The 14,543-nt window shown below is 35.1% G+C and overlaps 1 protein-coding gene across 22 annotated transcripts in view; it reads left to right on the top strand.

Moving 5' to 3' along the window:
• IKZF2 (IKAROS family zinc finger 2) overlaps positions 1–11,772 on the top strand; it is a 151,186-nt gene extending 139,414 nt beyond the window's left edge. For 21 of the 22 annotated variants that reach the window (XM_074010018.1, XM_015432725.4, XM_065526048.2 and 18 more), the window contains 2 exons: positions 2,297–2,440; positions 8,238–11,772. In XM_074010018.1, the coding sequence (XP_073866119.1) occupies positions 2,297–2,440; positions 8,238–8,962 (869 nt within the window). In that variant the 3' untranslated portion in view covers positions 8,963–11,772. The other variant, XM_074010020.1, reaches the window with a different exon arrangement.
• Positions 11,773–14,543: the final 2,771 nt, after the last annotated feature.

The following is a 14,543-nucleotide window of genomic DNA, read 5'->3' as shown; positions in this document are numbered from 1 at the left end:
TACACCTATTTCATGGGGTTTCTGGATGAATTAAATTAATTATTAAATGCAAAGCCTTAAAACAGCACACAGCACATAGTATACGTCAGTTATTAGTATTGCCGATGTGGTAGAAACAAGATCAATTTTTGATATGAAAAGGGCTATTGTAAAGTAGAAATTAGATCAGAACTCTGCCAAAGTCATCATTTTCAGTTCACATGAGCTTCATTGAACTGGGGACAAATCATCTGAATTGAGGTGGATGTGGTGTGGGACAGTTCCCACACCCGGGTTTCGTTTTGAGTGTTAAATGCGTTTAAGTATGAAAATTCAGGGTGAAACTTAGCACAAAACTGCCAGGTTTTGGACTACTCATTTCAGAACAAATTAGCATATTCAATTTCGGGGGCAAACCCGTTAACCAGTTTTGCTAGTTTTTGAGCAAAATTTACAACAACATTTTTTTTTTCTTTCCAAATTCTTTCAGTTTGGATCTTGGTCTCTGACATATTTTCATCTTTGGTCCATACTTGGACTGCTTTTTAGTTTTATAGTTACTTCTAATAATGTAGTAAGTGTTTGAAAATCTACCTTCCAAACAAAAAGTTAAGATTTTGACCATAATTTGTATCTTATTACCTGGTTCTCCACCACACCACCACCACTGTGCCATCCTTCTGACTCCCCTTATGTGAATTGTGTGGTCATCCTTGAATGTTTTTGAAATTCTTTGCTTTTTTGTTGACTCTTTGGCTTTTGTGTAACTTTTTTAGTTGTTACTAAAAGAGAATATAATGTTTTATACATAATATCTTGGGACATACTTTTTCAATGTGATAACATCATTAATTATATATTGTAGACAATGATGTGTTTCCTTGTTCCTCAGTCTCACCTTGGAAATTTTTCTTCAAATTAACATCAAATGATTGCACAATCCCTTGCTATTCATAGCCAGAGGACTTCTTATTAAATGTAGATTACAGTTCAATTTTTCTGACCCATCTATAGGTTAATCAAAACTTGGATGGAATGTTGATTTCTTTAAACATGTCCAAATCATGAAAACATTTTTTCACACTATGTTTCACTTTTTCAAAATTAGCAACCTATTGGTTATTAAATACGTCAACTGAATTGTACACTCGGTTTTCCTAACTTTCATCTCTTGCTTTCTCACTTATTTTTGTGTCTGCCAAGAGGATCCCCTTATAAATGAGAAGACATTTTTTGTACACAGTGGGACTATCTTATACAAATGAAAGGATCAGAGTAAATCATTTTTACAGTGCATACTGAACAAGTAAAATTATTCTAAGAAATGAAAGCTTTAGGTTTCCAAACAGTGCTGGCACAAATGCAACTGGAGAAAGCAACAATAATAAAGAACAAGTAATAAGTTATGTTCTTTCCTGAGAACACTGTTTTTAATCAACTGATTTGCCGTGTCTGAGTTGTTACCCTATCTTTAATTAAACATCCTTGGGTGGTATTTCTACTCAAAAAACAACTGTTGTAAGTTCTTTGCACTATGAATGTCAATGTCTAAGGGCTAACATATTAGCCCGTAGCAACTTGGACAAATGGGATGAATAGGGAACAGCATTGGAGAGTGTATGTCAAATGAATTAGGGCAGTAGTTTAGTGAGCCAATGTGCCAATTTGGAAATGGATTCTTCTTCCTGCTGAAGAGCTCTTTTTAAAATAAATTACAATCATAAAGCTGCCACAGTTTACTGTGCATAGACATGTTCAGAATTGGCTCTCCTTCATGAGGGCTGCTTGGTACAGGTATTTAAGCTACTGCCAATAAGGCTAACAGCCTATCAAATAGAAAATATGCTGCAGGAAAATACATGGGTTAAGAAAAATAGTTAAATATCATGCTGTTATTTTGTATGTCTGTTTAAGCTTTTCTCTAAAACAAGTTGACTTGTTTTTAAATTGTTTTTAAAAAATAAACTCTAAAAGCCTTGAAAATAATGCAGTCTTAAAAGTAGTATTGATTTTAGTCAGTGCTAAAAACACTTTCAGGGGAATAAGATGAGAAACCACATGAACAAGTTTGCCACCAATAGTGGCAACAGTGTATGTCATGGATTTAAGAGAGACTCAAATAAAAATAAATCCTCTGGTGTATATGTGTGTGTGCAGATTTAAAGAGTATACTTTCACACTACAAGGTATTCTTTCTACTTGCTTCTATTCAAGCATACTAGCTTTTATAACACATATTGAGATGGCAAATCCAGCTTTGTATCATCCAAAATGTTGAAGAAATTATCAGATTGCATTTTTCTGTGGTTTTGTATAGTACCTCCTATGGAAGATTGTAAGGAACAAGAGCCTATTATGGACAACAATATTTCTCTGGTGCCTTTTGAGAGACCTGCTGTCATAGAGAAGCTCACGGGGAATATGGGAAAACGTAAAAGCTCCACTCCACAAAAGTTTGTGGGTAAGCATTACAAATGTTTTTGTTTCTTTGCAAGGCGATTTTAATAGGAAAAGGCAAGTTCCCATGTATTAGAAATATATATGGTGTGTTTCAGTTCATGAAATAAATACCCATCTCTTTTCTCCATTATTCTTTTCTACTCTCTGCCACTCTGTGTGCACCACACTTACACCAACACACACAAACACACAAAAAGAAATAAAGACTGATAGTGGTCACCACTCAAAATGTGATGATATATAAAGTGAAATTACATGTAAAATAGAAAGTATTAATTTGTTTAAAAAATAATCATACAGAAGAGAAATGGTCCAGCCTGTTGGCCAGTTTTGTAATCTGTTTTAAAATTTTCATTAGTGCCAGTTTTTAACTGTTTTTTTTTTTTAACCTGTTAACATTTATGCCTAATGTTCCATTATTGGAAAGCTAAGCATGTGGGAGTTATTTATATCCCACTGCTCAAGGTCATCACCAAGGTCTGATTGCAAAAATTAAAAAAAATTCAACCTCAGGCATAAATGGGTTAATTATTTTAGTATTTTGTCTGGAACAAAGATAATTTTTCTTTTTTTTTTCCCCAAAATTCTGTATTGGAAAAATAATGCAGCAACCTACATTCAAGATGTTTCATGTTTGGTTCTTTATTTTATATTTTGATCTTTGTTTTTTCATCCAGCCTATGATTTTGAACTGAAAAGATTAAATATCATATATTTAGACTTTCCCTTTTCATTTCCAAACCCTTAGATATTCTTTGATACGCCCAATGTTGGCATCATTCTGAATGCATGCTGTAAGTCATAGAGTGTCTCTGAGGATACAAAAAGCATGGACTTTTTAAAAGAAATATGAATAATAGAGATTCAATGAAAAGAATTGTTAAAGAATTGTTATTCATTGTATATATAATATATCTATTCTTGCAGGCTTAATGTAGGATAAAAATATTCAAACAGATTCTCACATTCTAGTGTCATCATTGTGGGACATCCTGATTAAATGGTGATTGAGAGAAAAATCTTTGCTTTGGTTATTTCAGGAAGGAGAGACTAACACAATTACATTACTTCAATAAACACTTAAAGAAGGTTTCCTTTTAATCTGAAATTGAAGAACTAACACATCACCAAAATACTACTCTAAGAGTAGCTGGAGGGATTTATTGAGAACTCATTGAAAGACGGCCGAAGGGCGACTGTAAAGGCCATAGTTTATACTATGTCAGTTGAAGCCCCTGAGTTATACACAAAGGACTGCCTCAGGCTTTCAGTAACTTTTCTTTCTGTTCTTGTGGGTAACTATGAAGAAAAAAGAAATAAACAACCAGTTTACTTATTTTTAATATTGATTTTTTTGATGGATATCATTAAATGTTTAAATCTAACTAGACTCTAGTGTAGTTGGAAAAATATAAAATATATTATTATTCTTTCTGTCTTCTGAATTTATATAGTCTAGTCTTTGTAACATTTTTGTCATGTTTCCTGACTTAGAGATGTTACTCTCAATTTTATTTCACTGCATTCCTTAGAAAAGACGGACAGATTTTTAGAAAATTACATTATGATTCTAAAATATATATATTATATTTTTTAATTAAGAATTTGAGAGTATATTTTTCTTTATTTGGATTCTGTCCTAGTAATATATAACAAAACAGTAGCCACAGTTATTACTTCTATTATTGTTCTTGAAACAAAAAATTTCATCATTCCACACTTATTATAAATTGCCTTCTTCATGTGCCTCAGTTAAATACTATTCTTTGACCTTATCAAATTCTCCAGACTAATGATCCCTGAACTTCCTGCATATCTACTTGTCTCTCCCTCTCTTTTCTTATTCAGCTTAGATTCCATGGTTCATCACATCTACATCTCTCTTGCCAATATTCTTGCCTTTCTTGCTTTGTTGGCTGATCTGTCATCCCCTTCTCCTGGTGAAACCCCACTCTCTTGTAAAGCTGACTGGGCATCCTTTCCATACTTGTATCTCACTAGATGTGCACCCCAGCCTGCACATCTGGTACTTTTGGAGAAAATTCCACAGGCTGATGAGTTGGCATCAATATAGATAAATGAATAACTGATCCCAAATATCAGCTGGCCCATCCATGCTATGGAGCAGCAATCCTTTAATCCATCCCTGAACAATCATCTGTCCTACTCTCCACCATGACAGTGCCAACCTTCTCTACTGTCTGCAACATGCTCTCTCACTCCTTGGTGATCCTATATCTATGTTCACAGGGGATAAAATCACTGGAAATGATTTCAACATAATATTATCAATTCTGTAGGATTGTATGCATCCATGTAAATACTTTTATCCTTTTTCCTTATTTCAATGAAAGAACTATCCCTCTTTCTTATTAAAGTTCATTCCTCCTCTTGTCATAGGAATTCTCCTATCCTGGCCCCCCAGATACCTCACACTATTATTTTTCCTCTTTCTCACTTACATTTTTAACCTCTCCCCTCTATTAGCCATTTCCTATCAGCATTTAATGCAATAAATTCTCATAATTTAAAAAAATCTTCTTTTAAGCCCCGTCTCCTTCCAGGTACACCTATAGTCTCCTTTTCTTCAAAGATGAAATTGTTGAAAGAATCTCTGTGCTTGTTGTATATGATTTTTTTCCTACTCATTTCCAAGTCCATGCAACCTGTTTTTATTTCCCACACTCCATTGAAATTATTCTCATTGAGGTCACAACTAGCTTCTGTAGTGCCAAATCCAGTAGACTCTTTTAAGACAGTGTCTTACACAGCTCCTAGAGAGTGTCTGCCACTATTTAATAGTCAATTCCTTTGGAAACACACTCTTTTCTTGTTTTTTATAACACTGTTCTCTCTCTCTGACTGTGCTCAGTATTCCTTATAGACTTATCCTTAACAGCTGTATAAGTTGGGCAAAGTCCAAATGCAGGCCCCCATTCATATGCCTAAATATTTTTATATTATTAATCTAACTGTAAAACGTATTTTCTACCCTTCCAACTTGACTAAGTTCAAATAAATATGCAATTCTCAGATTTCTTGTAGCTCTACACTACACCTTGGCAGCATGAGCAGAACCACGCACTGGCTTACAGCTAGGCTGCTCTCTTAGACCCACTGCTGGTTCTCTCCATTACCAAAGGGGGTCTCACACACACACGTGTATGGACACCCCAGTCTGCACCTCCAGGTTCTTTCTACATTGTACATAAAGACCAGTGCCTTGGCCATCAGGCCTAGGTGTGTACTTACCAGTAGCACAGTTGGTATGAAGTATTATGGACCCTATGAAGAGGACTGTGTAGACCCTAGAAGCAGGCTCAGAACCATTTGGTCAAGGAATTCTGGGGTCTGAGTGAGCTTCAGATCAGCACATTCCCTTGGCCCTACAAGCTCTTCATTTCCTGAGAAGGGCCCAGGGCTCCCTAAACATGGGGCCCAGTGCAAACCCCACTTTCCCTGATCTATGAATAGGCAGAAAAATCTTGTGTTATTCCAGGTTCTATTTTTGATCCATCCCCTTCACACTCTACCTGGGTGATATCAGTTATTTCCTTGGCTTCAGAAGTTGCTTTCTGTCAACCAATGACTCATTTCTACATCTCCATCTCAGGTCTGTCTTCTGAATTTGAGACTAAATCTTACTGGACATGACTATTACTCATAGTCCTCCCCAAACTGAATTCATCATCTTTTCTATCTCATTGTCATCCACTAAATTTCCTAGGCCAGAAACCTGGGCCAGAAACCTACAGCAACAATTTCCTAAACCCCTTTGCTAAATTAATACCTTCAGGGCACTTCCCTGTTTATCCCCTTCAATCTGTATTCCTTTAGGGAAATATTCAATTTTTTTAGCATATTTAGCGTTATATTATCTAACTTGTCTTTCTCACTTGTTTCCACTCTCAGCCTTATTGAAGTATAAGTAATTCCTCATTTATAAGCCATGCCCTCTTGTCTCTGATCCTTTCTACCAGCTGCTCCACCTCATGTTTCCTCACTTGGCTAATGTTTACAATCACATTCTTGTCCTTAATTCCATTTCCTTCAAGAAGTCTTTCTTTAGTCCTCTAGTATGTGCTAAATATTCCTCTTATTTGACCCCATCACACATATCACACTATGTCATAAATGATCCTTAAATTACTATTGTTCCTTCCAAACTGTAAACTCTTTGAGAATATAGATCAGGTTTGTCTAGCTTAACTTTGAAATGTTTGACACTGCATGTATTTTAAGTTGAGTGCCATGAAATATTTCTCCTCATTTTATCTTTCCGTTTTTATTACTCTAATCATTACACTGATCTCACTTAGGGGCCATTTCTTCAAATCTGAAATAATGCTATCTACTTTAGTGTGTTTTTCTAGAATGCAAGCCTGTAGATCAACATTTTTCCATCAAAATTACAAGTTAAGCATCCATCCACAACAACATATTAACCATTTATAGGAAACTCACCTATGTTTTTAAGAAGCATTTATCTGTAAGATTTACCTATAAAAGTAACTGGTAAATAGAGACCACATTGTCTTATGGACAGAATTTTTAAAAGATGAAATATTCTGTTCAAAACCAGCAATATGTGGCTAAAAATCAAAACTGCTTTTCCTGTTGCAAGCACCAAAACTCTTTTATAGTTATCAGTCAGACATTATGTTGATGTATAATACTGGAGTAAAATTATATTTGTTAAGGTGTATATTTAAGGAAAAACTACAAACATACTTCAATCAAGAAAAGGTATGGGAAGATAGCAATGGGTGTACATACCAGCACCATCACATACACATGTCTAAATAAGAAAGAATGATATAAAAATGAATATCAATTTCAAGAAGCAAAACAATGAAACAAGATTTTCCAAGTTTATAAGAAAATACGTTTTGAAATAACTCCTAATTTTATTTTTAAATAACCCTAAATTTCATTCATTTGTATTAGGTGGTACAACTTTTAAAAGTATTTTAATAATGACTTTTAAAAAATCTCCAGAATGACATATATGGATTATATATATTTTTTCTAAAATAGTGGCTGAATCAAACAACTTAACCCTACACAACAGTGAGGTGCCATCTGTTATAACAAGATCACTCTCACTTTTATGCAAAATCAATCATAATCTCTGACTTATTTTTACTGGGTATTTATTCTTCCTCCTATTCTCCTTGAGCTCTGTTCAAGTGAGAATTTTAAAAGAAAATGAAAATATAATAGACTCAATCATCTCTTTCAGACTAAATGCATTCTCATGACGGCATCAGAACAAATGCAAAGGGCTTATGAAATTTTTATTGCTTTTATATTTTTTCATGTCAAGAATATTTGTGGCCGTATCCAGTGGCTCATGCTTGTAATCGTAACCCTTTGGGAGGCCAAAGTGGGCAGATTATTTGAGGCCAGGAGTTCTAGGCAAGCCTGGCTAACATGGCAAAACCCTATCTCTACTAAAAATACAAACATTAGCCAGATATGGGGGTGCATGCCTGTAATTCTAGCTACTCGAGTGGCTGAGGCGTGAAATCCCTTGAACTGGGGAGGAGGAGGTTGCAGTGAGCAGAGATCACACCACTGCACTTTGGCCTGGGCAACAGAGTGAGACTCTGTCTCAAAAAAAAAAAAAAAAAAAAAGTGTGAGCATCAGCAGAATTGCTCAAATACTTGAGCATAATTTGGTAATATATACCAAACTATGAAAAATGGAGGCAATCAGTCAACTTTGTACCCTTTCATATTTTTAATCTGATACTAATTTTTTTTTTTAACTTCTTTCACCTCCCATTCCTTTCCAGGGGAAAAGCTCATGCGATTCAGCTACCCAGATATTCACTTTGATATGAACTTAACATATGAGAAGGAGGCTGAGCTGATGCAGTCTCATATGATGGACCAAGCCATCAACAATGCAATCACCTACCTTGGAGCTGAGGCCCTTCACCCTCTGATGCAGCACCCGCCAAGCACAATCGCTGAAGTGGCCCCGGTTATAAGCTCAGCTTATTCTCAGGTCTATCATCCAAATAGGATAGAAAGACCCATTAGCAGGGAAACTGCTGATAGTCATGAAAACAACATGGATGGCCCCATCTCTCTCATCAGACCAAAGAGTCGACCCCAGGAAAGAGAGGCCTCTCCCAGCAATAGCTGCCTGGATTCCACTGACTCAGAAAGCAGCCATGATGACCACCAGTCCTACCAAGGAAACCCTGCCTTAAATCCCAAGAGGAAACAAAGCCCAGCTTACATGAAGGAGGATGTCAAAGCTTTGGATACTACCAAGGCTCCTAAGGGCTCTCTGAAGGACATCTACAAGGTCTTCAATGGAGAAGGAGAACAGATTAGGGCCTTCAAGTGTGAGCACTGCCGAGTCCTTTTCCTAGACCATGTCATGTACACCATTCACATGGGTTGCCATGGCTACCGGGACCCACTGGAATGCAACATCTGTGGCTACAGAAGCCAGGACCGTTATGAGTTTTCATCACACATTGTTCGAGGGGAGCACACATTCCACTAGGCCTTTTCATTCCAAAGGGGACCCCTATGAAGTAAAGAACTGCACATGAAGAAATACTGCACTTACAATCCCACCTTCCCTCAGATGTTGACATACCTTTTATTTTTTTTTAATATTATTACTGTCGATAATTCTTATTTTATGGACGCAGTGTCATTTGCTCTGCCTAATTATGATGAGGAAGAAACAGAAGAGAGAAGGGATGGAAATATTGTTTCTTTATCACTGGCTTGTTTATTTTGTGGGAATTTAAAAGCAGTCCATTTCTACTAAGGCAGATCATGCTTTGAAAAAATCACTTGATTCATAAAGATTTGTCACCTAAGAGATTCTGATTTGCCACTGATATTCAGGATTATGATGGACGACAGGAAAGTTTAGAGTTTTCTGGGTAGGACTTTGGTGGTTTAAAATGGTATAAGTAACTTTATTCTTGAAAGAAGAATGTGTTTCAAACTGTAAACCAATTTTTTGTTCTTCAGACATCATGGAACACAAAACACATTGTTATTTTCAGTGATAACTCCTAAGATGAGCTGAGTTGTTGTTGTGGGTTCTATGTTTACTTCCCCTATGGAATTTATAATTCAATATGTTTTACACTGTACCATATAGCAAAACTTTTCAACTACAGGTAGTTAAGGGCCACCTACAATACATCTGAGGTCCTGTGATCTTATTTTTCTAAACGTAAGCACTGTTTTTCCATAGTTTTGATGACTGGCATTTTATAGACACCCTGGCAGCCTTACTTTTAACACCTTTAATGAATAGTATTTTTATGTAGTTTTCAGAATAACATATGGTCTAAGAGTGGATAAAAGGCAGTCAGTAATTTCTGGGAGGGACTTCTACTTTCGTAAATTTGTTTGAGAGGTTTTCTTTTAAAGTTGTAATGTGATGGCAGCATAGTATATGTATTTGTTTCTAAAAGTATGCTTACGATTGTCACTTTATCAGCATTTGATCAGTGTTAACCAGTCAGCAGAAAAATATAATTATGCTAACAGTAGGGGGAGAAAACCCACTTAGAAATCCATTTTCTGGTATTTCTTTTCACTAGTTTTTTTCAAGATGTGACCTCCCAGTGTTCTGTCCATAGTTCATTCATTTTTTACTCTTCGAGTAGAAGGTCTTAAAAGTCTTGCTGTTGGCTGTTTCTTTCAAAATCTCCTCAGAGCAATTGCTAATTTGACCTGAATCTGGTAACTTGAACCCTGCAAGGTTATAGAACTAGGGCTATTTATTTTAGTATTTCTTCAGTAGTATTTACTACTCTTGCTGCAAAGAAAAGGGAATGGGACTTCTTTGTAACCTGTACATTGGACAACAGATAAAAGACACAAAAAAATAAGAAAGTTTACTTTTGCCCTTCTCGGAGTCTAGAATGTGACAGAACCCCCAAAGGAAGGTCCTGCACATTTTTCTGTTTCCAAAACATTTAACTCTGTAAGTCCTTGTCAGAAATGAATCTCAATCCCTTAGTATGGAATTCCCCTTACATGGCATAGGTTGCCATATTTCATGTGCAGATTTTGATTTCGTTTATGTGGGTGCTCTGTTTTTTCTTTGCAGTCCAACCACATTAGAGGGGAGGAACCGAGTGATATTGATTCAAGTCATTTTAGGGGGACATACTTGGAAGGCAGAACTTGCTGCTTCTGTTTGGGGAGGACAGGCCTGACTGTGACTGGATTATCTGATAACCATTTGTGAATACTGAAATTCTGTTAGCAGTAACTGATAACTACTCTAAAAGATCATTAAATAGGATGCTGAAATTATGTATCTTAATACAGTGTGGTATGAGAATTACCAAGTCAAGAGAATTGTAGACATAAGCAAGTTTGGCCCCAATACTGCTCTTAACTCATTTTCCAGCTTACCATTTGCTATTTAAATGGTAAGCACCAGCTAAGCACTTCTAAGCACTAACAAAGCTAGAACTAGGCAAAAATTGTTAGAACTCAGCCCTCTTCTACCAGTCCCTATCATAATTATTTTTCGGAAAATGTCCAAACTGCCCCTTTAAATCTAAGGGAATGCACCAAAACAGAGATATACAGAATGTCAACCATTTCCTTTTTTTTTTCTGCATGCCTTGGTACATTGTGAACATACAACCTATTCAAAGTTAAAGCATGTTTTTGAGACTCTCTCACCCGCCCACTGCCAACCATTCCTGAATAATAAAATAATAATTGGAATGGCATTTTTTTTTTCCTTTTGGATGAGGTAAATAATTTTAAGGTTCACAATTTTGTCTTTTACTGCAATTTAAGGAAACATTTGGATGTCAGTCAATATGTTTATAATTTTGGCTGCGTGCAAATTTCTGCTGGCATTGTCTATGAATTTTCTTCCTGCTTTTTTTTTTTTTTCAATATATGAACAATCATGTATCTACCTGCCCCGGGATGGAACTGAATTTAGGTGGACCCTAAACAGTTGTGTAGTTCCCTGATGAAGACAGTGCTAGGCACTTACCTTTTCTGATTTCATCTTTTTGGGAATCTGTTTTACTGAAGGTAGTTAGTAGCTGGGAGTGCATTTGCTACAAGCATGTACTTGTATTTTCCTAGCTTCGTGAGGAACAGAAAGAGGTGGATATGGCTCAGGGTGTGGCAGGGACAAATGAGGACAAGGTCAATTCAAATTTGTGGGTCAGAAAGAATTTTTGTGGACATAGTGTTTTTGGAGAAACTCTGGATGGTTATATATGCATGCCTTCACAAAAGGAAATACGCAAGGTTGTAGCATCTAAAAATAAATATAAGAGTCAGACACCAGATAAATCAAGTTTTACATAACAGTTGTATGCCCAGTTTATTTAGGTGAGATTTCACATTACAGAAACTATTTGAGGAGCATGAAAATGGGTTATCTTCTGTATTTCCCAGTTTGGCAAAAGTTCAGAATTTCATCACGTTGCTTTGCCCTAATTTTGCCCAGAATTTTGTCTTAGCCTCTCTCTAATAGTGATGAATCATGCATAAAAAGCCATTCTAATTGGACCTTTTTAAGACAGGGAAAGGGACCAGTAGGCAGATTGGAAGACATTTCAAGTCATTGAAATATTCCACTGAGATTTCCTAAAGGGACAAAATTGGGAAAATAAGAAACTACGACTTAGATTTGGCTACATAGTAGAAAGTATCTCCCCTACATACATATGTATGAATCATAGGGTATATGTGTGTGTGTATTACACACACATTCTTTTAAAGAGAATTCATGGAAAAAAAAAGCAGTTGGAGTGATCAGACTTATTGCGAAAACATACAGAGAATTTAAATGACAGTTAATACTAAGAAATTAGGTGGGTTTAGTTTATCAGGTTGTAATAGGAATCACTAAAGAAGTTACTAGTGTGTCTTTAGGACCAGTGGCAACTCTTAAATAAAACTTTGGGTCCTTATTATCTACCTACAGAACAAAGTGAAACAAACAATGATTAAGCTGATTTGATGTAAATTCAAAGATATTTAATGTAAAGTTTTTTGGAATAGGAAGAAAATACAGAAAATAAATATTATCAACAGTTACCTATTAGCAAATAGAGAAAGACAAGAATAGTTTAGTGAGTCCAGTATTTTGTTTTTGTAGTTTTTATCTCGGTTGTACAACTCACAAAACCCTGCAGTCTTTGGTATTTTATAAATGTTTAACAAAATTTACATCAGATTAAGGCATTTAGATGAAAATTATGTTCTCACTATCTTCCAAATTTTATTTCATCCTATCTCCAAAATGATTTTTTAGGGTAGAAAAGGAGCAGAAGGGGCTGTAAAAATACAAACAAAAAACTGTGTGCCCCTAGTTTCAGGCAGAACTTAAACTGTCAGAGGTACTAGCTACATGATTTGTTTTTGAACTTTGGATTGTTCACGTCCAAAAATTGATAAATTACATTTGTGTTTATCATCAATTATATTTTATATATTATTTTAATAAATACTATCTGAATGAAGACTATTCTAAACCAGAAAATTCCCCAAATCCAAAAGAAAAAAAAATGTGGGAGGGGGTGAAATTGAAGTTTGTATATATGAAAGTTATCTTAGAAATATTTTTAATTCTCCAGTTTCTGCAAAATAATTAAAATATACAGTAACTGGCCTCCTAAATCCTGAATTTAATGTATTGAATACTTATTTTCTTTATGTTGGTGCCTTTTTAAAATGCATTGAGAGTGTTGGTTAGCTGTCGCAGCTCTACAATACTTTTAATATGCATTTTTAAAAATCACTTAAAATTGAGCACTGTATAATTCATCCCTGTGTTTTTAGGGCAAATCTTTAGAGCAATTTCTAATAGAGAAATTTTCAGCTCAGCTGTTAAAAGGAAAAGGAAATTTTGAAACTAGACTTTAATAATACCTTTTTAGTTTCATAGTATTTCTGAATATGATTACAAGATTATGCAGGTAAAATATAGAGTGAAACTTTACCTGTGAATTGAATTATAATTTGTTTTTTGTTTTGTTTTTAAGGAAGAATAAGTCCTGTATCAAACAAGAATTTATTAGATAATTTTTTGGTCAATAAAATACAGTGTTGATTTGGATTTTCATCTCCAGACTAGTATTGTTCTAGTCTTGGAATCTGTATTTTCTAATCTGTTAGAAAAGAGATTGAAAATTGATGGAATAATGTGAAAAAGCAGGTAATTAATTCTCCTTGAACAAAGCAAAACTGAACAGTCATATCACATTGCTATTCTCCAAAGCATAATTTCAAATGGTTTCATACCATGGTTGTGTATTACTTGTAATGAGCGTGTTAGGATATGACAGCTTTTTAAAAAAATGAGCTGCTGGTTATACAAAACAAATGGCATATGACCAAGAAGCTGTGATATGCTAGTGTTTCTTTTTATCATAGCGTATTACTAGGCCAAATAATGACACCTTGAATATTTTTACATTTATTGCAGAAACCGTAAACTTTGGAATTTCCATAAGGTTTTTATGTAATATTATATTTCTAGCTTTTTAGTTTTATCTTGCTGTACTGTAAGTTTGAGGATATTTTTCACATGCACTCTTAGGAATAAGTTCATAATTCTGTTTATGGGGCTTTCCTCCCATAATATTGCGTTTGTATATTTTCTGTATAAATGTGTTGTGTATTAACCTTTATCCCATACAGAGAGTGGTACAAGAATGACTAGTTTTCTAAGATGTCCTTTTTATTGTGAACACAATATAAAATCTAGAGGCCCTCTGCTAAGCCACATAAAGTACAGCATATAACTTCGTATAGGTACAAATAAGCAAGTTTGCAGTGAATTGGGCCTTCAAATTACCTCAAATGACACACAGTAAGAAAAGCTTCTTGAGCAGGTGGAGGTCACTGAATCCCCTACTATGCACTTACCAAGATTTTACTTACTTTAATTTACTGGAAATTGATTTTTTTAAAAAAATGAGTACACTGTAACAAGGGAAGGGATCTGGGTTTTGTTGTTGTTGTTTTATTCTTGCTTTTTAACGTAGCTCAAATTCTGAAACTGTGATTTAAAAATTTTTGACAGTGAAGCATTCTGATTTTAAGCATAACTCCCATCCCTTTCTGTGTAA

Source organism: Macaca fascicularis, chromosome 12 (assembly GCF_037993035.2).
Source record: "Macaca fascicularis isolate 582-1 chromosome 12, T2T-MFA8v1.1".
Taxonomy (NCBI): domain Eukaryota; kingdom Metazoa; phylum Chordata; class Mammalia; order Primates; family Cercopithecidae; genus Macaca; species Macaca fascicularis.
Note: the sequence above shows the minus strand (reverse complement) of the source record. Positions and strands in the feature narration are given on the sequence as shown.